We start from the raw sequence: 24,532 nt of genomic DNA on the forward strand, positions 1-24,532 counted from the left end.
GTTATCTAAAAGAAAGGATGCCTTTATTAAATGTGACTAATAAAAATCACATGAAACAAGTTATACAGTGTAAAATAAAAAAAATATTAACTTATGAACACCATTCTCTATAAGGTCAAAATTTGTATAAATAAACCAAAACTTATAAATTTATAAAGAATAGAAAAAATTCGATCACGAGGCGGGAGTGCGGGACTCGAACCCGCATCCTTTTTTTCTACTCTTTATAAATTTATATTTATAAAGCATTTGAATGCCATAAAACCAAAAATATCAATTTAAACCAAAACTTATTAGGAAAAATAAAAGCGGCCAAGTGCAGCGAGTCAACTCGTGCACCGAGGGCTCCGAACAAACCTATTTTTTATTATGCTGTAATTTTAAATTATTTCTTTTATCTGCTATAAGATTTCGCTTTTCACCAAATTTCAAGATTCACCGGAATTACCCAGTAGGTTTTGATTCTCTTGCGAATGTCGAATTTGCGAAAATTTGCAGCACAAACGGCTGTAGGTATCTTTGATTGCGTTGGCTTATATGTTTGATTTTTTCACAGATTCAAGGGACTTGAGTATTCAATAAAAATTTCAGCTTGATTCCTAAATGCGTTTCTGAGAAAAATAGTCTTGACGGAAAACAAAATGTTCCTATAGGGGTTTTGACTTCTGTTCTTTGGAGATTCAGAACCCAATATATAAAACTCAAAGGTGACTGATATAGTGATCTATCAACGCACAGCCCAAACCACTGGACGTATCGGGCTAAAATTTGGCATGCAGGTAGATGTTAGGACGTAGGCATCCGCTAAGAAAGGATTTCCCGAAATTCTTAGGGGATCGGGGAAAAACGGGGATGCACGTACAAAGTCGTGGGCGGAAGCTAGTAACTAATAATATTCTTTGAATTTGAGGCGGGGAGTTGGTTTGATATAAATAAAAAACTTCCATTTATTTGTCCTTTATTTAAAACGTCCAATAATATGAATTGATTTGATGAACGCTACATGTTGATAATTACTATAGTATGTATTTTATAAGTTACAATATATCCAAATATTCATGATGCATAGATATCTTAAGGAGCCGTTTTTTGATTGGTTGTACATAATTTACCAAATACTTATATGTTTACATCACATATAAAAATCCATTTAAGAAGCGATTTTTCTAGAATTAACTGATCTTATATAAGCAGTTAATCTATTAAGTATTAATATGCATTATTCATCATAACATCTAATAAAATGTAGTGATTCTTTTACAAATTCCGCTACGAAGTGGAAAAATCGCTTCTTAGCTTTAAAGAAGTTAGAAAAGCTTTTTATAGTCGACATATTATATTGTTACGACTCTACTTCTGTACATATAATTTTCTTCTGTAAGAAGACGCTTAGAATCTAACAGATGTTCATATGTCATACGTATATTAAAAGATGTATTAGTTAGAGCTTTCTTTGAAGCTCTGACAATTGTACATTATTTTTTATTAGTCACATCCTTCGCATAGAAAATAAATAAACGTTGGTTGCCACTTGCCAGGTTGGAAAAAATCGAATATTCATTTTATCTGGCAACACATTCGCATATAAAATAAAACTTTTTACGTTTTGTCACAAGAACTCTTACTTTCATCTTTTATTAATATTAATCTCTACTTGATGAACTGTTGAAGTACCTACATTATTCTTGATAACAAAAGCAAAACAAAAATAAAGTTAAAATATTTCAAAGTTTATTTTCAGTGCTACATTCATAAAAGTGTCATTATAACAAGGAACAATATTATATTAAATCATTTTAATCGTATGATCATCATCATCAATATGAAATAAAATGTTATAGAAGGGATTAAATTAAAAAACAAAAGAACTCCTGACATCGATTAAAATCAAGTACCTACTTGAAATAAATAATAAGATCCAATACTTAACAATATAACTATAATAATTATTAAAATATAAATAAAATTCATTTGTGTCCAAGACAAAACAAACGTTATAAAAATCTAAATAAAACTACGGTATAGACTTGTTACACAAGGATACTTCTATATATATCATAATAAATCACAGCTAATTACTTAGTACTAAGCGTAGTTAAATTATTACAAAACCTCTGTGAGGAAAACAATAGTTAAAACTTAAATTAAATAAAAAAAAAACGGAAAATCATTCAAGATAATATTGCAGCTAAGCCTAACTGTAGTATGTATGTAGTATCTATAGAAATAATAAATTATTTACAATACATACTCGATTCTATTCGTCTATGTTTCAACTTACGAAGATTATCAAATACATTTAATATGTATGCGCGATCTTAATTATTCTTCAACCATATTTATTAATACCAGTGCATTAATAACATATCTCTATATTATGTAATGTGTTGCGAATCGACCTTTTTCTGAACAATTTCAATAGAAACTTCATTGTGTAATTTTATATTACAGTCATTATACAATTAACAATGTACTTACCTACTAAGATCTTAAAATTTAATAAAATATATTATGATCACTAAAATCAAAAGTACAAAGAAATAGCTCTGTGTTATGTCCTTTCATATGCAGAACATATAAAGAGCGAAAAAGGCAAACACAGATTATGTCAACCATAGACTAAAAATGTATCCAATGACAACCTCAATTTTCACACAACATTTATATTATTTAATAGATGATTTTATGTTTTATGCATATATTCATGTTTACTAGAAACGGACATCACTCATACATTCACAATAATATTTTTATCGTACAATCAGGTTGTAATCGCGCGCCTCTATAATATTTATATAACTATGTAGAGCTATAACACAATAGATTATAAAACACTTTCAAAAACGCGCCAACAATTAACCACATACATATAAAAAGAAACTTGTGACAATATAATTTTTCCGTTTGTACCATTATAATTTTAACAAGAGATCTCCATAGAATTTTCGATATTTAGTTTTCAGTCGTATTTAAAATCTAGTGAAATAGGTAATGGAAATGCTCTATGTTTTTTACAAAATTGCACTAAATAACTTGTCACAATAAATGATTATTTTCTTAATTAAGATTATTAGTTGTAAACACGACAAAAATTAACGATAAGAAAAAAATCATAAAAATAATGAATTCGAATGTTATTAATTAATTAGAGTTAGATGAGTAATGTCCAATAACAATTATTATTAATGCAGATTATATAGAATAAAAAATATTTTAAATAAACCATAGGAAAACGCATCCGCGTGTGTTGGTACTTACGACCTATGCTGTCAAAAATTGGCACTGTTCAATACAAAACTGAAATCATGCACATTATTTTAAAGCTACATGTGTGTACGTAAAGTAAAATGAGACTAAATTTATGTTATAATTATTTTTAACATACTATTTTGATTTTTTCTAAGAAAGTTCCAGTTTTCAGAGATCAGAGACATTATCTATTTTAATAATCTCTTTGTTGCATCAAAAACTACGTGTTATTTTTATGTACAAATTGCCAAGATGTTTTCGCAATTAACAAAGTCAAAATAATACACTTCATAATACATATTTTTTATGTATTATACATACTATTTATTTCGATATATAGAATTTAATGTGGGCTCGTTAGTAAATCCGTAACACTTGTACATTAAAGGTGTCATTAAAGTATAGAAAATATTAAATTCTTAAATAAATACAGTTACACATCTTTGCAATACAAACCTTAGGCCATATGCCTTTGTACTTGTAAAGTCGTACCCTCTTGTCTAAACATTGATATTTAAACTATACGAGATATGAGAGTACATTCATAAATGATTATTTTAAAATTGATTTTTACAACAACATTGTAAGTGTCACCTTCAATACAACGCTCAATTCAACCTCTGTTATTCTTTAACAAGCCTGAAAAAAATAAAATTATGATCAATTTGACGTATCAAAAATATTTTTTTAAACATATTGAGACTGGCTAACAGTTCAAACCTCGGAGCAATTAACAAGCCTGGAGAAGTAACAATTAATTGAACGTTTCTTATATAGTGGCTCTCTTTTATTCAATACCCTAATTAATGCGATAGAAAGAGACAACACACTGTTATCTGCTTGGCATTCAAATCCACATGTAGCCACTTTTTGTTCTAAAAAGGTAGTGCTTGCCTTTACTTTATCGAATACTAAAATATCGATAAATAAAAAAATTAAGTTATAAAATTGCTTGAAGATAATTTAAGATTCGTTTAATTTGGAATTATTCATTTACGATGCGTATTGACTGCCTTGCATTGTATGGTAGTGGTATTTATAAAAAAATATTATTAGGTAGTTATTTCGGTTTAGGTTGTTTTTATGGTTTCGTAAAAAGGTACGTATTTTTTCCTGTTTTCATAGATTCATTCATAGAATTATACGGAACCCTTCGTGCGCGAATCTGACTTCCACCTAGTTGATCTTTTTACAAATCAATAGTCGTATCCTACTAATATTATAAAAGCAAAAATATATAAGAATGGACATATTTTGATACTCTTTCACGTGAAAACTACTGAATGAGTTTTTATGGAACTTTACAATAATTATATAGTTTAAACATCAGAATAACATATAAGCTACAATTTACCACAGGAAAATAACTCATTCCCACAGGAAAAAATTGGTACAAGTTTAAAATAAATTGCTTCAAATAAAACAAATAAACATTTATTTTTTTAACAACATTTTATTTCGATACTTAATTACCAAATTACAATATTTATTATTTAAAATAGATGCCACCTTAAACTTGTGGCACAGCATCTCTGCAAAGCACTTTACTTTTCTTCCCGTCTGATTCGAAATGATTTGAACAAGGCCGAGAATGTTTTGAAGGCTTCCAATTTTTCCTGTGCCTTTAACTCAAACATCTTTTAATTGTTCTCAAGCCAGAAACCTGCAAATAACAATAAAATCCATACTTAAATACCTTTTATTTCTCCTAACCTAAAGCAGTCATTATCAATGAAGTACTTCGTTCCTACTCAAGTATCGATAATTGCACAACACTATGGAAGTTATATTTTGCATTTTTTCTAAAAACTAAGCTGATTATGATTTCATTTCAATGATTACGGTTAGATAAAACATAGATGATTAAGAAAATAAGGTAAATTAACTTATTTATCATACAATTAACAAAAAAATTGATCAAAACACTAACCTGTGAAATGACAAATTTCTATCTTCGTCCGATTTCACATTACTACGGCTTTTACAGCCGTAAGCAACACAAGCCATGTTATCTTTAGTCAATTGTCTTTTCATAAAATAACAAATTAAACTAAAACACTCGTTTTTCACTACAAAAATAATAATTAAAATCACCATGCGTCCGTGACCAGACTGGTCACTGAAACAAATTGACATGGGCACATGTCATTTCAAACTGTCGAACTGACATATATCTGTCCTCTTTTTTCGCATGACATTTTGCCATAAGCCAAAAAGGCCAAACTAGTGCTATATTGTTCAATTAATTGTTACTTCTCCAGGCTTGATAATTGCTCCGAGGTTCAAACTCAATGCCATTTAAAAAAGAAAAAAAACATACTAAGTGAAGTGTCATTTTTTTTAAAGACCATAGACTCTAGGTATATATGACAAATGTGCACGATAAAAACTATTTACTGCAAACCTTTTTGTTTGTTAATGAGCGCGTTCAACAATTTGATCCTGGCCTTAATAGCTTTGTATTTTTGGTATTCTTCCTCTCTGCCCTTCTTGTCGTCACTTTGGACCTTCCTACTGTTCTGTATTTCGAAGTTTAACTCGTACTCCTTTATTGTTCGACGAAGTACCTGGAATGTTAATGTTTCTAATTAATTCAATTAATGTTGTAAATTCGTCATACTTTGGAGTATCGGATATTTGTACCAATTATACCAAAACCGATTTCGATCGAATTGGGTAAGCGAAGTCAAATACAGGACTTTTTAAATTCATTAACCCTGCCTAAGCCTTCTTATACTTTAAGCTAAAATATAGGTTACCTATTTAATATTTTAATGTTCTTAATCTGCGACTACAATGGAATTTAATTAGAATAATTGTTAATTAATGAGAACATAATTAGATGTCAAATACCAATCATCCCATTTAAGTATTATTTAATTTTCGATTAATTTGAACAACAATTTTAAATTTTGTAATACGTACACATTTCTGCATCTTGGCTTCACTAAGGGCTCTAGCCAGATCATCTAAGCCCAGGAAATGCAAGCCTTCATTGGAAGGTGTTTCCTCGCTAGTAGCAGACTTGGCTGAAGATGTGGATGAAGGCATTTCTTCCACCACCTCGCGTATTAGAGGTGATTGTAACGGGCTTTCTTCTGCTGTTTCCTGTGCGAAAATACACCCTTATTACTTAGGTATAGAGTACAATTTTGCAGAGCAAACTTGGCTGAAAACATTGGCATTTGATGGAAAAAGCAGCGGGCTTTCTGCTGTTTCGTATGCTATAGAACACCCTTAATCCTAATGCATAAAGTGCAATTTGGCGGAGCAGACTTTTTGATGGGATCTCCTGAACCACATCACGTGTTGGCGCCTTTATGCTTTGTCTTGACACGCGACACAACACCCTAAGTACTGTTGTATCGAGTGCAAATTTGCTTAGAAATTTCAATCAATAAAACTTCCTTAAAGTGACTGCTGAAGTATGAGTTCATCTGTACATACTAATCTATGTGTCGTAGTTTCATTGCGACGAATTCATATTTTTCTTAAAAAGAAATCTGGTTGAAAATGTGTTACAGTGCAATGATATCTCTTACCTGGTAACCTATTAAAAACTCGAATTTCTATTACCCGAATATTAAAACCCCGAAAACGGTTGTTAGAACTTTTAAAAGACAGATGTAATGAATGACAAATTTTTAAAATTCCTTTTTTAATTTCCCAGATGAATCAATTTCCAGATGCACCAAAACCAGATTTTTAAAAAGTATTTTTTTGTTTCCCGTATTTTCATAATACAGATCTCATTATACCAGATTCTCAGAATACTTTTTTTTGTTTCCCATCGTACCATTTTCCAAATAAACTATTGCCAAATTTTCATAATCTTTTTATTTGGTTCCCATATAATCGTATAACAGATAAACTATTGCCAGATTTTCATAATCTTTTTATTTGATTTCCATACAATCGTGATTATACCTTTACTATCGACTGAAAATAAACATGTCAGTAAGTAAATTTATTGTTTTACTTGTCCATTACAGAAAGGTTTAAGTGTCAAATTCGACTCAGTAGGTTAGGTTAGGTTTGAACTGTGACCCCCGATGCACGAGCCGAGCGAGCGAAGCGAGCGTGCCGCGGCAGCGGCCGGCGAGTGCCAGAACCGACTCGCTATTGTTTTACTTGCCCATTACAGAAAGGTTTAAGTGTCAAATTCGACTCAGTAGGTTAGGTTAGGTTTGAACTGTGACCCCTCACGCACGAGCCGAGCGAGCGAAGCGAGCGTGCCGCGGTAGCGGCCGGCGAGTGCCAGAACCGACTCGCTATTGTTTTACTTGCCCATTACAGAAAGGTTAAAGTGTTAAAATCTATTCAGTACGACCCCCTGGAAGGATTTCGTTTCGCTGGATATCGTTTATTTGAATTTCAAAAATCTGGACATTGTTTGTCTGAATATCAATTAACTGTATTTCAAAAATTTGTGTTTTAAAAATCTGGCTTTCGTGCATATGGATTACGGTCATCTGGATTTTGTGCATTTAGATTTCGTATGTCTGGAACTCATTCGTCTGGATTGTAAAACGTCGTACAAATAAAGAAATGGGCAAATGAAATTGGGAGTTGCGATTATATGGCAAACAAAACTTCGAAATTTTAAAATTCGGGGTTATGAAAAAATGTCCAAACGTTTTCTGGATTATGATATTCGGAATATTAAAATTCGAGATTAAGATAGGTAACCCTCTTATCTCTATCAATAGGTAGCTCTATCTTACCTGAGAAGTGTCCGATGGTTTCTCCTGCGAGTCACTGGAGCTATCAACGCTTGTGAACAGCATCGCTTCGTGTTCATGAATAGTAGCTAGTTCACCGTTAGTCCCCATCTGAAATAAAATATATGCCACTATATTCTTACAAATTCGTGAAATGCTAATTTTTTTTTATTAATATTTTTTCTCCAAAATTAAACATTTAATTATTTTCGATATTTTTAGGCGATATTTCGTATCTTATGAAGAAAATATATTCAAATAATCAAATTATGAGGAAACAACTCAACAAACCCAGTAGCGATCCATTATTCTACTTATTGATTCAGCGCAAGATTCTTTGATGATTCAACCAGACATTAAAAACACCTTTATATCCTTTATTAATCTAAGAATGCTATTTGTACTTTATATTGCAATAATGAGATGCAAAAATGGTAATTAAGTGGATTAGACTGATCCACTATAAGCTATAAAAAGAAAAAACAAGTTAAAGTTATCCTCAGTCGCAGTGGCACGCTACTTCCCAAATAACGCGTTAAATACTGATAAGTGATAACAAAAAACACACCAATGTGACCTACTCCCCTTTTATTACTAGATAATAATATTGACGAAATATTTTGACTTAACAATGTACTAATCTATTCTATCGTTCGATATCATTTTATCTATTACTGATTTGTCTAGGCAATTACTGATCCCCGGAAGGTCGTTGTTTCCTGATTATTACTCTTTAAATTATGAGCCACCTTTATGCTCTGGTACTCTTATTTCGGAGTGGCTAATCATTTTCATTATATAAACTCTACAATTCTACGTATCTAAAAACATCTTGATAAAAGATTAGTAGATATTTAGCACCTTTAAACTAAACTGTAGAATTCGCTACCTAGTAGCTTTACACTTCATAGATCACTGCTATTGTGCAACAGAGATTCCAGCGTCTCATAAAGAGTAACCAAATCGCATAATTAATAAAAAATATGCTCCCGCCAAGGAAATCGGAATACTTTAGCTGAAAGAGTTGTTGCATTAAATAAAAACTCTACAAAGCAACTCACTATATCAGATCTGGATTGTAGAGCGCGTTTCACAGCTCTATATCTCTCATAGAGGTGTCTAGCGGCACCTCGCTCTGCGGTATTAGCGGCTGGTCTGCCTCTAGCCGCTTCAAGGCGGAGTAAAGCGCGTTGCACACAGGCCTTCTCTGCGGCTAATTGTGCTGAGGTCCAAGTGGTTTCGGAAGCTATAATTCGACCAGCTGCTTGACGACACCCGTCTATCCACTGGAAGTTAATATTGTGTTGTTATATTTGGAAATTTAGTTAGGGTTGTGGCACAGAGAATTTTTTTTTTCAATTATAGTAATTAAAACGCTTCCAAAATATTGATTGGGTAAATATAAAATATGCAGTAATTTCGCATGGTTCGCATAATAAATACAGAAATTAGTGTATTGATACTAACAGGAATGTCAGATATAAAATGATAAATAATTTAAAACAAACAGGTAGTTAACTAGTTTAGTATTTATTTTATTGATTTGGAAATAAAAGTTTAAATAGGTAAAGTGTAATATACCAATATTCCAAGTTTCTTGATAAATAATAAATATCGAAGAAAACGAATGCAGGATACGGAATGCAGCTATGAAACTCCAAGATAAATGGATAAATTCGGCAAAGCATATATTACTTGGCAAACGGAATATTGAAGTCACACTTGGGCATGTTGCCCAAAAGTAAACATACATGTAATAAACCTCGCCTTGACCTATCCTACTATTGGAGAGAAATACGTTTATACTACATGATTTAAATATAGTATGAGTTTAGTAGTCACGTACACCAACAAATCAGAATTTGTTGGAAAGTTTTGGCTTTAAATTCAAAACATTAATTTACAAAAGAACCAAAATCCAAACGCTTTGCTGCCAATATAAACGTGCTCGTACATTGCACTTACCTCTTCAATATCCCGCACCACATCTACCATCGATTTGTCGCTTTTCAGCGCTGCATCCAGCTTTTCATCTCTTTCCTTCTGCAATTTAGCGGCTTTAACTTTCAGAGCGTATTCCACGGGGTCCGCTTTAATACAGCGCTTTTCTGTTTGCAAGCGCCGCAGGGTCTCATGCATGCGCGTCAGTTGGACGTCAGTCATTCGATCGCCGGGAGATATAGCACGCCCGTTTTGGGTTTCGAAGTCGTTCTCGTATTTGGTAATTGACTTCTTGAGAACGGCGATCTTGAATGACAAAAAGTCATATATTTAGTTAAACTGATTATTATTATTGAGTACGGAATGAATATACTATTGATCTTTCTGTTCGTCTCTATGGACACTTCATTTGAAATGAACCAAATATATTGTTATTTAGAAAAGTATCCAGGCAATTTAGAGGGCAAATAGTTTCGAGCTATAACAAGAAGTTGTTATTGTTTTACATTGATTCTTAAAATAGCGATACTCGGAAATTAGTTCATGAAATGAAGTGAATGCAAACCGTAACTATAAACTGTTTGATTAATGTTTCAATGATCAATTAAAACTTCAAGTACAGATAACATTGAGGGATTCTAAATGCGGCGATATATAAACGTGTTCTACGTTATGTTTGCATGCTTGCCGCTATGTTAATTAAAGTTGAAGGCTAAAAATACCAATGTACTCCAGATAATTATATAAGGCAAAATACATTTCGGAAGGCGTATTATGCAAAGAAAAATGGGCATTTTATTTTCATTCGGCACGCATGGTAAGTGGTAACATATTCGCTTGGATTTTAGTTTCGAGAATCATATCTTCGCATTCCGCACGATGAATCGAGGAAAATATAAACTTTATGATTCATGATTATAATCTGTTAATATAGGAGCAACGGGCATAAACTAGATACGTTTGTTTTTCTTCATCTCCAAAATACTATTTCTGAAAAGTATTACAAAACAGTGTAAGTATCATGAATGGCGAAAAATAGATTTGACTTACTTATATTTATACTTAGGCGGCGTATTTATCTTATACCATAAAGTAGATTGCTATTCTATCTCAAAAATCCTTATCACAAACTACTTTGATAATATTTATTTCTACTTTGTGCAAATTTAAAATGCTTTCTGCTTTATTAGTCTCTGACCTATCGTTTTCTGCTATTCACCTTCTTACTGATTAGATAGCACATATAACATCGTTATCATCATATTTTTTCATACGGCCACCAAAACCTAAGATAGTTTTCCAACGACAGATTAGGCTATAATACTCGTGAGTTTTGGTATAGCCATAATACCGTATTAAGGCATTAATACCCCACACTGGTCAGATACGGTTAGCAGATAGCACATGTCGTTGAACTATTTAGTTCTACATATGCTAGTTTCCGAAGATTTTCTGCATATTGTAACATACCTTCTTGTTAATTTTCTCAAGTCGTCTATCGGGACTGGGCTGCGTGCGGCGCGGCGGCACGCTTCGCTCGTCTCGACGCGCGTGTTCCGCTTCTTCGCGTCGAGAGCTTTGAGAGCGTTCGGTTTCTTCACATACTGGATAAAATTTAGTAAGTTATAGCCTGAATTTTGTTGATTTTGTAGGTTAAATTCTTTAGAAAAAGTAAAATCTATGATACTCAAAACTGCAGTCCGAAGTAGTTAGTTAGAAAATTTGAATTATTGCAGTGCTCGGGAATAAAATAAAGTATCTTTCTACAGGTGGTTTTTTTTAACCTGTCCAATATTTTTTCAGATGATCCATTTAAAACAACAAACAAAACCTGTTATACTAATAAAGAGGAAGTCTTTATTAGAAATTTCCATACAGAAAATTAAATCTGATCATTTCAAAACCCACCTTCCGGTTTCTGTTGAACAACGTATTCAAAGTGCGGGGGTGTGCCGCAGCGGGAGTCCTCTGCGGACACATGATCTATTTCCCGGGGCTGTCGCGGGAGGCGGGCAGGCGCGCGGCGTCGCTTTCCGAACTGTGGTCTACGTGCGCGAGACAGCCTTTCTGCACGACGTTCGGACTGCAACCAAATGTTTATTATTAATACATTTAAATACTATAGTAGAGCCATTTTAATAGGCAACATTTGACAGTTCAACAAAATTCAAGAACGTAACCTAGTAACGACGACATAGAATAACATGATATTTCGTTTTGTTAGAACTGCACATTTGCTTGACTTTTTTCAATTACAACTACATATTTATAATAACAATGACCGATACAAGTAATTTTAAGATTTCATTTTACTGATAAACCATTTTAAACATAATAAACAATTTCTGAATTGAAGAACTGACGTCACTACAATTTTGTGTCAATAAACCTTTTTTCTTTTTAAATACCAGAGACGTTACTCTAAAAATCGAAATATGACATCTAGAATCGAATGCATTGATTACTTGTGAATAAAAATTATCATAAATTAATAAATTCGATTGACAAATGTTTCAAATCCGTATCGATTAATTCACTTTAATCGATGTTTTTAAGCAGGTTACCTCTCTTCGAAGATAAAATTGATAGACGTCAAATGTTGCCTATTAAATTGGCTCGACAATAATACATATTTACCAAGCAATTTGCAGTATATGTATTTCTATGTAATGTTAATAATTTCTGCCAGGACAATTTCAGCTATAACAAAAAGAGTAGTATTTAGGTTAGGTAGTTGTTTGAAATTGACTGATCAACTGATTAGTCAACTTTCTTTCCAGTTTCTTTTGAGATATAACTTTTCATTCATTTCATTCAGTGAAATTAAGCGCAGCGACTAAAATTTGTTAAATTAAGGGATTTAACAAACCTCAAGACGATTGTGATCATGTAACGGTGGTGGCGGCGGAGGAGGTGGAAGCCGTTCTTCGCTGTGCGGTCTCCTCTCTTTGCGCTCGTGCGCACAGCCCGAGTCGCGACGTTCCCGCCGTTTACGGGCCTCGCGCTCGCACTCAGGGGCTGCCATATCTTCTCTCTCACTCCCCCGTTCCCGATCCTGCTCGCAGCACTGCGCACGCCACCCGTTTGTGGTAATTACAATGCGACGGTCGCTCGAGCAATCGGATGGTGTGCCGTAACCCTAATGTAATGTCTATGTTAATGTGTGTGTTATGCATGGATTGACAAGCTTGAATTCGTTTGCAAATCTGCTATGTTATGAGATGTCTTGGGCCGTGGTATGAGTACATGATTGTTGGTGTATTAGCAAAATATATTGTACGAAACCTAGTTGTGTAGATTTATTTGAATTGTACTGCCTAAAGCGTTTTCTACTAGGGCATTGTAAATATTCTTTAGCTAGGTTTTTACAACGCGGCTATATATCTTCAAGGTTACTGGAACCTAGGTAATTTTAAAGAAATGTGTTTATGATTAGAATTTTTTATGTTCAAGTCACTTTCTATCCAATAACCTTGTTTGTGCCAAAGCTAATATGAAGCTTAAAAATCTTGAAAATACTCTTGAAAATATCGTGGATCTACATAAAAGTTTATTATAAAATTTTACCCCGTCACCTAGTTAGTACCTGATCAATTTCCAATAGTACCATCTTTGCTTCTTTTTTAAGACTACCCTCGAAAATAAATCCCCAATTTCCAAAAGTAATCGGCCGAAATGTGTTTCTGAAATTAAATGACACCCACATCTAATGTATCTCATACCAAGAAAAGTTTAATTTCGGCGCTTTAATAGCCAATTGTGGATCGTGTGTCCTGAATAAGATTTGACCGTTTGTGACGACAATACTTACGATGCAGTATCTCGCAGCGCCTACTATGGAGTTGAGAATTCTGGAAATGTTGTCCCGACTTCGACTTGCCAGGGTTCCTCTGGGGCCCAAACCTGGGCGAGACCCCGGGTGATAATCCACAACCAATCACTAAACTACCGGGCTATTGTTTATCCTTTTATGTAAAACAAAATGAAAGAAACAAAACGAAACGGTAGCACGGAAACGAGCGCCGTTTTGGCGGTAAACTATTCACTAAAATACAGATTATTAATTGTAAAACAGCACAGAGTCTCTATTTGATGATCTCACAGCTCTGCCTCAACATATCGCGGTCCCGGCACATAGTGTTACAACACGAGCAGTCTTTGAAGAGTTTATTGTCCAACAAACTACGGCTGCTTCAAGAAGTGCGTTGAAACTAGCCTGTAGTTTAGCATTGATAGATAAGTAGTGAGTTTTAGAGCCTTTTAGCTCGTAATAGTCCTAGAATAACGCTTTTATCACCATGATAGACGATAGGCACATTATTCTGTTATGTTAAACTAACTTTCAATTTTCGTCTATCGTACTAGACATTTTGGTAACACTTCACTTGTTCTTGAATAAAACTTGAAGTCACAGGAAGGTCTGGAACAAAAGAAAATATGTAAGTACGGTATTTTAATAAAGTACCCAAATAAGAAGAAATAATTTAAATTTTCTTTTTTGTTTTACACGTGTATGACTAAAGAAATTACAATTAGGTACGCAATAGAATTTCCTTCTCAGAAATAAAACTTGTAATTTATTTTTCCTTAATTCAGTTTTCTTGGTGTTGTAGGGATTATAAAATCAATTAATTCTATAGCAAAGATTTCCGTAAAAAAAATGAGACGACATATCTAGTTGCAGTTAATTCTATTTATCAACTCTGTCTTTAAAATTAATTTGGAATTTTAATAATAATTTTTATTTTATAATAGGTAATACCTAACTTCGTCATTTCAATTAATCATAAAATATGAAATATTTTCTTTTATAATAATAATTTTTATTAATCATAAATTGAAACTATAGGTAATGATGCTACCCACTTGGTAGTCATCCAATGATTGAGCGAAGTTAAAGGTACACCTACATACAGACCCAGTTAATATAATTTGTATGTACCTATAATTAGGTAGTTATATAAAGTTAAGTAGCTGGTACCTATGTTATACACGTTTGTATATATAGCTATCTTTCTTAGCTATCCACAATCTTACCATAATATCACAAATTCATTCACGTCCTGTATTGTTCTTCAGAAACTAAATACATAAATTGGACGACTGCCAAGTGCCAAGTTATACCTAACGTGAACTTTTGTCCGTAAAAGCCTAATGGTATAATAGAAGTCTGCTGTATACGGAAGAGAAATTACGCCTCATTTTACTTTATTCTTATTGACATAATATGCGGGTAATTATTTTTAACACGCTTCTATTACCTTAACCGACTCGTTGAGATTCTATTTTTACCAACTTTTAACGAACAGATATAATTCAAACCTTGTAGTTACACTTAAGGATCGGTGACAATACAATAATTATATGAGTTAATTTTTTATCTGTATTTATTATATATAATATAAACAAATAGTTATGTAAACATAAAGGCGTATTTGACCTGATTTTCGCAGGGTTCGCTGATCGCAAGTGGGCGTGTCACTGGCGGAGCGCTCCTGTACCAATCCCCGGAGAAAAGCCGGTCTTTGATTACAATAAGCTCAGATATATTTCATAATGTTTTCTGGTTTCGTTTTACCATAATATAAGAATAGGTTGAGGATTGATTTGATATTGCGCAAAATGAAATGGTGCTAGTGGTGCAAATGTTATATTTTTATCGTAACTGCTCTGAAAACTTTTATTTTTGAAATGATTATTTTTTTCCATGTTTTTATTTAGTAAATAGACTACATAATATTCTTTTGTTTTCGTTTTATTGTTTGTCGTTATCCCTTTCGGTAATTAATGTACTTAAATAAAGAATATAAAAATCCGTCTAAAATACAGTTCAAAAACTTAGAAAACATTTATACAATTAGGTATCTAACGATAAAAAATAGCGTTCCTATCTTATAACATTGTCTTAAAAAATGTTACATTATATGCAGTAGTCAACATAATATAACACCCACTATATACCTAAGTAATAAATAATATTATGTACTGTAATACAATGTATTGTAACTGTAAAATACATGTAAATACAAAACAAATGCACAAACTGTATTACCTCATTCGGAAATGCATATTTATGACCCTTTCCCGAGCAGCCATTCAGATTCAATACGGAACAAAAGCTCTCTATTTACAGAGCATCTGAACAGACAAGGACGGAAAACGTCCTTGAGAAAAATTCAATAAAACCTTCTAGAACCTACGATATAACAGTAAAATACGTATAAGATATTGTTTACATACCTGTGTAAACAGTTTATTCTGGAAGGTTTATGAAAACTAGGAAGTATTTTCACAGAATGGCGTCGCAGTTAAAATGGCGGAGGGAAATGTCCTATCGCGAACGCCAAGCGAGAGTTACTGAAAGTCTGAAACGTTGGGCGGTGTGCGCCGATGCTCTAATAGTGCTGGACCAACATATCGATAGAAATGTATTCTTGACTTTACAATGTTACAGTTTTAAGTAAATTGAATTGGAAACCACTGATAATGTTATGAAGATTCAAAAGTGCTTCTAGCAGAAGTCTTATAATAATAAATAAATGTTTGAGCTAAAGTTCGAATTGAATTAAAGTAAAAAGCTGTTTAATTTTTAATCATGCGCCTAAGTGGATATTTCATAGAGCTAGAGCTTTTTAAGCTCTTGGTCGAAATTTTTAAAAGGTATCTACAGAATTATGCTTTCATAATTTAGTTTCAGTAGGTTACGTTATGAATTATACTTATAAATATTAGATAACATGCCATTAAACACATTGTCCATTCTTATTTTAAAACAATAACATTTCTAAATACCTTCACCACCTTACTAAAGACAATTTTTTTTAAAGTATTTATTGTTTGTTGACATCGATATACAACCATCGATATTTCCACTATACATCACTACACTCGTAAACAAGAGCGGAGCACGCCTTCAAGCCGGCCGGCCGCGGCGTAGCTTACACAGAAGGAGAATTTTAAGAGCTTTCGTAACCTTCCCAGCGTGCTTCCATTAAATAACTGCATAGTCTACTATCTCCGGAGACTTGGCTGAGCTAAAATTATGTTTTAAGTACCTTATGTGTTATTACTTGGTACGAATATACATTGTCATTAAACCCTTACTGCGTCACTACTTCAGCATTACTGCGTAGTAGATATAAAGAGGACATTATTTTTTTGTTGTAATATTTTTTGTCTCCTGGTTTTATAAGGATTGATATAGATTAAAACACCCAAAACTATTGAGTCTATTTTACAGTATTTTGGAATTGACTACGGTTAGAATTAGTTAATTATTTCAACGCTCACATATTAACTACAAAATATCATGAACATATTAATATAATATCTCATTAATACAGATATATGTATAAGTATATGTTCTTTATTTGGTAAAAACAAATGATATTTATTTATTCCTAGGTATCAAATGACTTAAAGGATATTCGAGTAAATTTATTGCATAACCAATGTTATAAAATGTAATTGATCGGATCAAATTGCAACAGGCATTGTTACACGTGTACTATGTAAAGGTTAAAGATAAATTAATCAAACAAATTACTTATACTTACTTATACTTATAATAATTCTTGAAAAGAGCCTAAAGCCTTGTGCAGTGTGCATGTTTGTGGATTGTAAAATAAAGTGAGAAAAGATTGGCCAAAATTTTGACCATATAAAATAAAAATACATCGGTATTATTATGGTTTCCCTCAAAAAATTATGTAAATATTTATCGACAAGGAACGGACAAGACAACACGTCAACTTATGTTTACTTTGATACTTATAGACCGGGAGATACTGACACAAAATTTCGAGTCATTTGTAACAGGATGGCGGTTCTACAGGGGTCTTAGTACGCAATGACAAAAAGAAAAACGATGGCGTGAACGCTGGTACCGGCGGCTTAGTCGCGTGGGCGTTAGTCGAACTCGTCGGAAAATAGCGAAAGTCAAACGATTTGTAACAGTATGGCACTTATTTTTCCTGTAAGTTTGAGGATCAACAAATATAAATACAAAATTTCAAAGATCTAAGTGTTGGAAATCCTCACTTATATAAATTAATAATAAATTAAGTTTTCAAGTATAACAGCACTTTTTCCCCCTACTAGAAGTATGGCAAATATAATAATGGTCACATTTTATCAAATACTCTCCAAAAATCCAAATGCAATACTGGTACAAAAAGTTTGGCGAAATAAAAATTTTTTGCAGATTTTCGGCGGTATGGCGACCATTTGGAATCGTCCGAAAAGTATGGCATGGCGATTTTCGTAAATGGCTGCACGACGATAGTTACCTGTGCAAAAGTTAGCCTGGTACAAATGGTTGAATGATTGTTTTATTTAAATCAACACATTCGCGTCGGTATGGCGGGCTGTAAGTCACACCGGAAAAGTATGGCATGACACTACCGCCTACTACTTTTTTATGGGCTATCGGTAAATTCTAAAATTTTTGTGTTACAAATCGTTTGACTTTCGCTATTTTTCCGACGAGTTCGACAAACGCCCACGCGACTAAGACACCGGTACCAGCGTTCACACCATCATTTTTCTTTTTGCCATTGCGTACTAAGACCCCTGTAGAACCGCCATCCTTGTTACAAATGACTCGAAATTTTGTGTCAGTATCTCCCGGTCTATTATCTTTCTTACATAAATATTTTATATATGGAATGCCTTTTACCGACTCTATGTGTGTACATAATAATACGTTAAAAAGTTGATAGGTATACCTATACACTTACGTATTAAATAATCAATCATTTTTCTTTCCGGAGGATAAACTAAAGAAAACAAAGCTGGCATGTTATTTTAGCATTTCTAATAGACTTTCATCCACTGCTATCATCGTGTTTTCAATAATAGGTAACAATCGAATTCCAACCGTTTACATCAACATTCAACTGTATAATTTCCTGTTTATTTATTCCCGATATTCGATTTTATATAGACAATAGATATGCTAATATGATAAACAGACTAAATCTAAATTGATAAACAATGTTTCCAAATTCCAATGCTCCTAACTAAAAAGAAAATCGTAAGCACTACCCTATTTTCGTATTTTGTAGTAAGTACTTGACGATCTTTGTTTACCAACATTTGCTATCATTCTTTCCCGACATCCCCATCCCCACAGAAGATGGGACTGTCCCCCGCTACGGATCGATGTGACCTTGGCAGTGGGGGGAACACCAGTAGATAACTACCCTAATGTATAGGTAATTTAATCGTATGCGTGGCTGAAGTCACCAAGGGTAATACTCTATATTTATTGTGCGTAGGTATGGTTATGGATATCCATCGATTAAATTGCAGCCTTGAAAGCGTTATGAATTCGTTTAGTTCAGTCAGCCTGTGCAGTGTGCGTATACATACAGATGGTTTTGTGGAAGGATATTTTATCTAATAAACAAAGTTAGATTAGTAGAAATATTGCTTCTTTTTAAATTTGAAAGGTTACCTAACAATAATTTAAAAAAGGATCATTTTTACTACGTCTCTTACAATTTCGATTTAAAACGACTGAACGCATTCGGATGAACCTCTTCTAAGATAAAATAGAATGTATTTTATTGTGCTATTTATGTAAAATATTGTAAACAATTTTGTTTTTATAGTTAACCATTTCAAATTACAATGTTTAAACAATGTTAGAATACTAAATACTTATTCAAAATACTTTGTGAGTAAAGACGCTTCTCGAACCGTTTTCTCTTTATTCAAAAGAAACAGTTACAAAATTATTTTCCCGCTACGTATCGCTACAACAATAACTTCAGCTCTCATTTTCCTCTCAAGTTTATTCTAGGTCACGACAACTTCCATACAAGCGCTCTTTGTTTTATTCAAGCCAATTCTTCAATATAATTTTATACATAAATTTCATTTTATATGGTTTCTTTTGCGCAGTTAAATGTTAAGTTGTAAAGTAATATTTTTAGGTGCATAATGTACAAAAAATATAATTATTTGTAAGTACACAAATACAGAAAAAAGATCCATATCTCTTTTATGGGTAGCTACATTGGTATACGTATACGAGAACATAATATAGCTCAAAGATAGTTTGGCTAGAACAATAAAATAAAACATACATCAACGTTATAGGTACGACTATTACGTAAACATATCGTCTGATTATTGATGCATTTGATACAATAAACACAAGGTCGATTTATGAGGAAATTGCCGTTTTATATGAACTGCAGTGATGGAAATAGTTCTGCGTGGGTTGCATGCTAATCGCGTAGAGGGTAGACAAAATTGTATCGTTCACGGTTAGTTAGCAATAAGGTTGTGAGGTAATTAGGAGATTAGTTCGTTTAAATATAGTTGGAGAGTCAGAGCTTGTCTTATGTAAATCAACTACGTATTAGCTATCGACGTGAACGCATTCTACATGGACACAATTTTTTTACAATAAGTACAAAAAATTACCTATTATCGACAATTTAGGAAAGTATATTTGTCATAAAATACCTACGCTAACAAGAAAAGAGAAAAATCTCGCTTCTTAATCATCATTTTTTTGCACGTTCTTTCTAAGTACCTACCTAATAAATAAGAAAAATACCTTATAAAAAAATATGATTTTGATTTTACCCGATATTCAAAATAATGCAGTTTGAAAGTAAACAAGGAATTATTATGTACCTAATGAGAGCATACAAAAAGCTGCTCTACTTCTACTATATTAACGTACAAAAACACTTAAATGCGGTTAGGAGTGCCTATGCTAAGTATGTATGTAATTGAATTAGTGCTTGAGCCCAGACAAAGACATTTCTGTTTCACTACATCGCATCATAGTACCTATCTATAACCGAGCACTACATTCAGGTTTTGCTGAGGGGAGCAGTCGATAGCATCGCGCATGCGTACAAGACCATTTCATTGAGACAAAGAAAATTAGACTCTAAAATTATAAACACTAATAAATAAGAAACTATATCAGAATTTATTAAAGAGATGGACAAAACAAATTAATGTAATTAGTCTACCTTTTGTTGTAAACATAATATTACCGATATCCTTAAGAATTAGGTGCATTTTGTAGAGCTAAATAATTCATGCGTTTTAGGTATTAGATCATGTATCTATTTTTACACGGGCTAAGGAAGTCTTACCAAGACTAATATGGATAATATATAATATGATACCTAACTAAAGTTTTAACACTGTTGGAGAGATTATGTTGTGTTTATATAAGTGATTTGTTGAAACTTGAAACCTTACATCGATAATCCACGCAATTATATCGTAGAACAATCTCCTTACTTTCCTTTCATGTAGAACTTATGATTTAAGGGTAACATGTTATAATATTATATTATGCTTCAGTTAGATATTGGCATTTAATTTATATATTGACGTACAATTTAATAATATATTATGAATGTTTATGTAACAGGTAGGCTATATTAATACTTATTAATAAAAGTAGAGTCCGCTGCGTCTCTCTATCTGTATGCGATAAACTCATAAACACATAATTCTGCTTTCATCAATGGATAACATGGTTCTCCAGGGAGGATATTGGAAATAGGTATTGAAAAAAAAATTATTAAATTACAGACAACGCGAACGGCGACGAGGGCGGAAAGCTAATTTGATACAAATTATTCAATAATCTCGATAAACTAATTGATATATATTTATGTTTATTATGTATATCAATAAAAAACCTTCCACTAAAAACTTTGCCACGAGAGTTCTACTATGGTTCTACGCTTAGTTCTACGTCACAGAATAAAACATGTAGGTATCATTGACTTTTCTTAATGGCGTCACGCTACACGCTACCATTCTTAATTTATTGATAGTCAATAGATATATAATCATTGATTTGCGTGTTATATAATATATAACACGCATATTCTTGTATTTTAATGATTGAGGATTAATTTTCTTTCCTTCAATAAAACTATTCTTAGACATGATTGATTGGAATCCGGCTTTATTCTATATTTTCATATAGAATTTGAAGATACATAGTACCTACCTTTTACCTTTTATTTTAATTGGACTAATTTTAGGTGATTACTTCAAAATTAATGTGACTGTAGTGATGGACTATTATTTTATGAAGGTTGGAACCAAATTAAGTAAAAGCTTTCAATTGGAACTTTTATTGAAATTAAAGTGTGGATGAAGTCATAGCGCACAAAGGGACCTATTACTTAAATATAAGGTCACGTTTTATTTTTGCTATTATATGGCTAAGTTATTATTAATTAAAAATAATAATACTTTCGCAAAGGCAAGTAATAACTAGGTAACTGTCATATTATAATATTAAAATTAGCAATCATAATAAACAAACGACGAAAGCATTTAGACGTAAGAACGTAGCACAACTTATTGTATCATCAATATTTATTTCAGCATAGATGCATAAACCTTCGAAAGAAAACTAAGCGAAACATTAGTTTTCGCTTTTCAATCTATCACGGAACGAATGAAATTACGGATCGTTTGTCGGGATGTATTGGAATTGTGCCAGACAATCTCACTAAGATAATATATTTGGATATAGACATAGTTAGTTCCTAAATAGGTACATTTTACCTAAATAGGTAGGTAATAACCAAATTGTTGTGTGATTCTATCAGAAAAAAACCCTACACAATCCGTACAGGTAACAGACATGTTATTTAGTTCCTACAAACACATTTATGAAGTACCTATCTATCACATAAAAAAGCAAAGCAAGCAACTAATAATTAGGCACTTTTATAGATATTATTATAATCGAGCGTAGCTAATCAACATCAGCCCAAATCAAACATCTATAAATTAACAACTCAATTGAGAACAGTGTTTTACAATTTAATTTTTCGTAGGTATTGTAAATCACACCAGGGGCCTTAGACAAAGTAACAATTACAAAACGATAACGAAGTTAGAAATCGCAAAAATGTATGGGATTGACATTAGATAGACCACGTGATCTAACGCGGCGTATGTCAATCCCATACATTTTTGCGATTTCTAACTTCGTTATCGTTTTGTAATTGTTACTTTGTCTACTGGGCAAGTAACATTACTTTATCAAAAGTTCTCGAAAATTTATTCAATTTGGGTGACATGGAGAATATAATCAAATCAAAAAGAAAAGAGTAAATCTAGCGCAATGCTTACCCGGTCATTTAGAAGGTAAATTCTATAACCGATACAAAGACACAGTGTCTAGGAAATGCCCTACTAGATGTAGGCAAATTAAGTAGGTGCGCAAGAAGATAAATATTTACAATAAACAAAAAGGAGATATTAAGATAAAAATTGTAAAGGCAATAAGTAGACATTTATCAATGATAACTTATCACGCCAACGCAATCCAATTAAATATTAATGACAACGACATGAAAATTTTCCCGCTTTTTTTTAACCGCAGACAATTTCTAATCTTGCCAACAACAACAACAGAAAAGCATCAAACGAAACAAATTCAAAGCGGAAAACAGTTTTACATAAACATTTACTCACCGATCATTCCAGATTCATAGGCTATCGTGAATAAGATGCAGTACTGATCGATGTTGACCCACTTCTAGGTCATACCCCCCTCCGCTAACCTACCCCTCTTATTCTACAGGTGCGGTAGGTTATGGCTGCATTTTAAAGTGAAGAAAATTTTACAATACTTTTGTCAGCGTACGGAAAACAATGACTATTGTTCATAATTAGCCTGGTCGTTTTCATTAGTCTACTTTTTTATAAAAGATCTTAATTATCGTTTGGTCTCTTCAAAATATGTAGTAATATTCATTCAAAATTTTTTTGAAAACTCAGCTTATAGAAGTGTTATGATGATATACCTACCTACCTACTTAGAGAATTTTCAATTACATTGATGACGACGGACGTCTTAAAATTATAGTCATATCTACAAGAAATTTTAAATACGATATCTTCATATTATAACGGAGAATTGTTAGTAATTCGGTTGAAATTTCACACTTATTTTATGGATTCTTTGTAATAAGTAGTTACCTACTTTTGATGATCTAATCACTAATGCTTGAAAACAGCCGTACAGGCTGCATGGCATAGCTTTCCAAACACTTGCAAGATGCCAAAAATAAGACTTGATTGATTGTTTTAGTATTCAGTAGTATTACTTTAACACGTGTAACTAAATCATCATATTCCATAATTTTCTAGATCGCAACGTAGACTGTATACCTTATAGGTTGGCAATTACCTAATGAAACCTCACAGTATTAAAACTATTGAAGGCCAAATCGATTCGTGGTAGAAGCAAATTAAAGTCCAGTTCGATCTTTGTATTGTTCGTTTATTGAAGTCTTGAGACTGAAAAGGTAATGTTTGTGTTGTAATAATACGATATAGTTTTCTCGACTTCATAGCAACAGTACAATCTGTATAAGTTTACATAGTTATTAAATGTGACGTAAAAACATTTGATCGATAGTAAAAAATGCAATCACCACATTATTTGTAGTTTTGAGTAAGTATATTAGTAACAAATTAGACTTCTCATTTTTCGGTATTTTTTGCCTTGTTTCCTATTAGATTAACCAATTATTAGAATTGAAGAAACTAAGTGAATAATCTAGTACATATGGGTGTATAAAGTTATTGGATATATTTGAGGGTAAAAA

The 24,532-nt window shown here is 32.6% G+C and overlaps 1 protein-coding gene and 1 long non-coding RNA gene across 5 annotated transcripts; both read right to left on the reverse strand.

Moving 5' to 3' along the window:
- Nucleotides 1-926: 926 nt before the first annotated feature.
- On the reverse strand, nt 927-23,414 carry LOC149484431 (protein FAM13A). Of its 4 annotated transcripts, XR_016316265.1 has the most exons (12): nt 16,152-16,253; nt 13,723-14,331; nt 12,781-13,050; nt 11,820-11,994; nt 11,382-11,515; nt 9,936-10,217; nt 9,032-9,256; nt 7,974-8,081; nt 6,175-6,357; nt 5,654-5,816; nt 2,479-3,888; nt 927-1,674 (listed from the first exon to the last, which is right to left on the reverse strand). XR_016316265.1 is itself a non-coding variant. In XM_089700574.1 (11 exons), the coding sequence occupies exons 3-11, from the start codon at nt 12,934-12,936 to the stop codon at nt 3,863-3,865; spliced, it is 1,452 nt and encodes a 483-aa protein (XP_089556700.1). In that variant the 5' UTR covers nt 12,937-13,050; nt 13,723-14,331; nt 23,394-23,414; the 3' UTR covers nt 927-3,862. The 4 variants fall into 4 exon arrangements, 3 of the variants coding, with proteins under 3 accessions (XP_089556700.1, XP_089556701.1, XP_089556699.1); XM_089700574.1 differs by lacking the exon at nt 16,152-16,253 and adding an exon at nt 23,394-23,414 and having other exon boundaries at nt 927-3,888; XM_089700575.1 differs by having other exon boundaries at nt 927-3,888; nt 12,781-12,978.
- LOC149484432 (uncharacterized) lies at nt 4,683-5,525 on the reverse strand. The gene is made up of 2 exons (XR_016316268.1): nt 5,180-5,525; nt 4,683-4,912 (listed from the first exon to the last, which is right to left on the reverse strand). It is a non-coding gene; the product is annotated as an uncharacterized LOC149484432 (long non-coding RNA).
- Nucleotides 23,415-24,532: the final 1,118 nt, after the last annotated feature.

This window comes from Colias philodice, chromosome 11 (assembly GCF_061535455.1).
Source record: "Colias philodice isolate Cphi_HAF_F1 chromosome 11, ilColPhil1 Martin Lab GWU primary, whole genome shotgun sequence".
Lineage (NCBI taxonomy): Eukaryota > Metazoa > Arthropoda > Insecta > Lepidoptera > Pieridae > Colias > Colias philodice.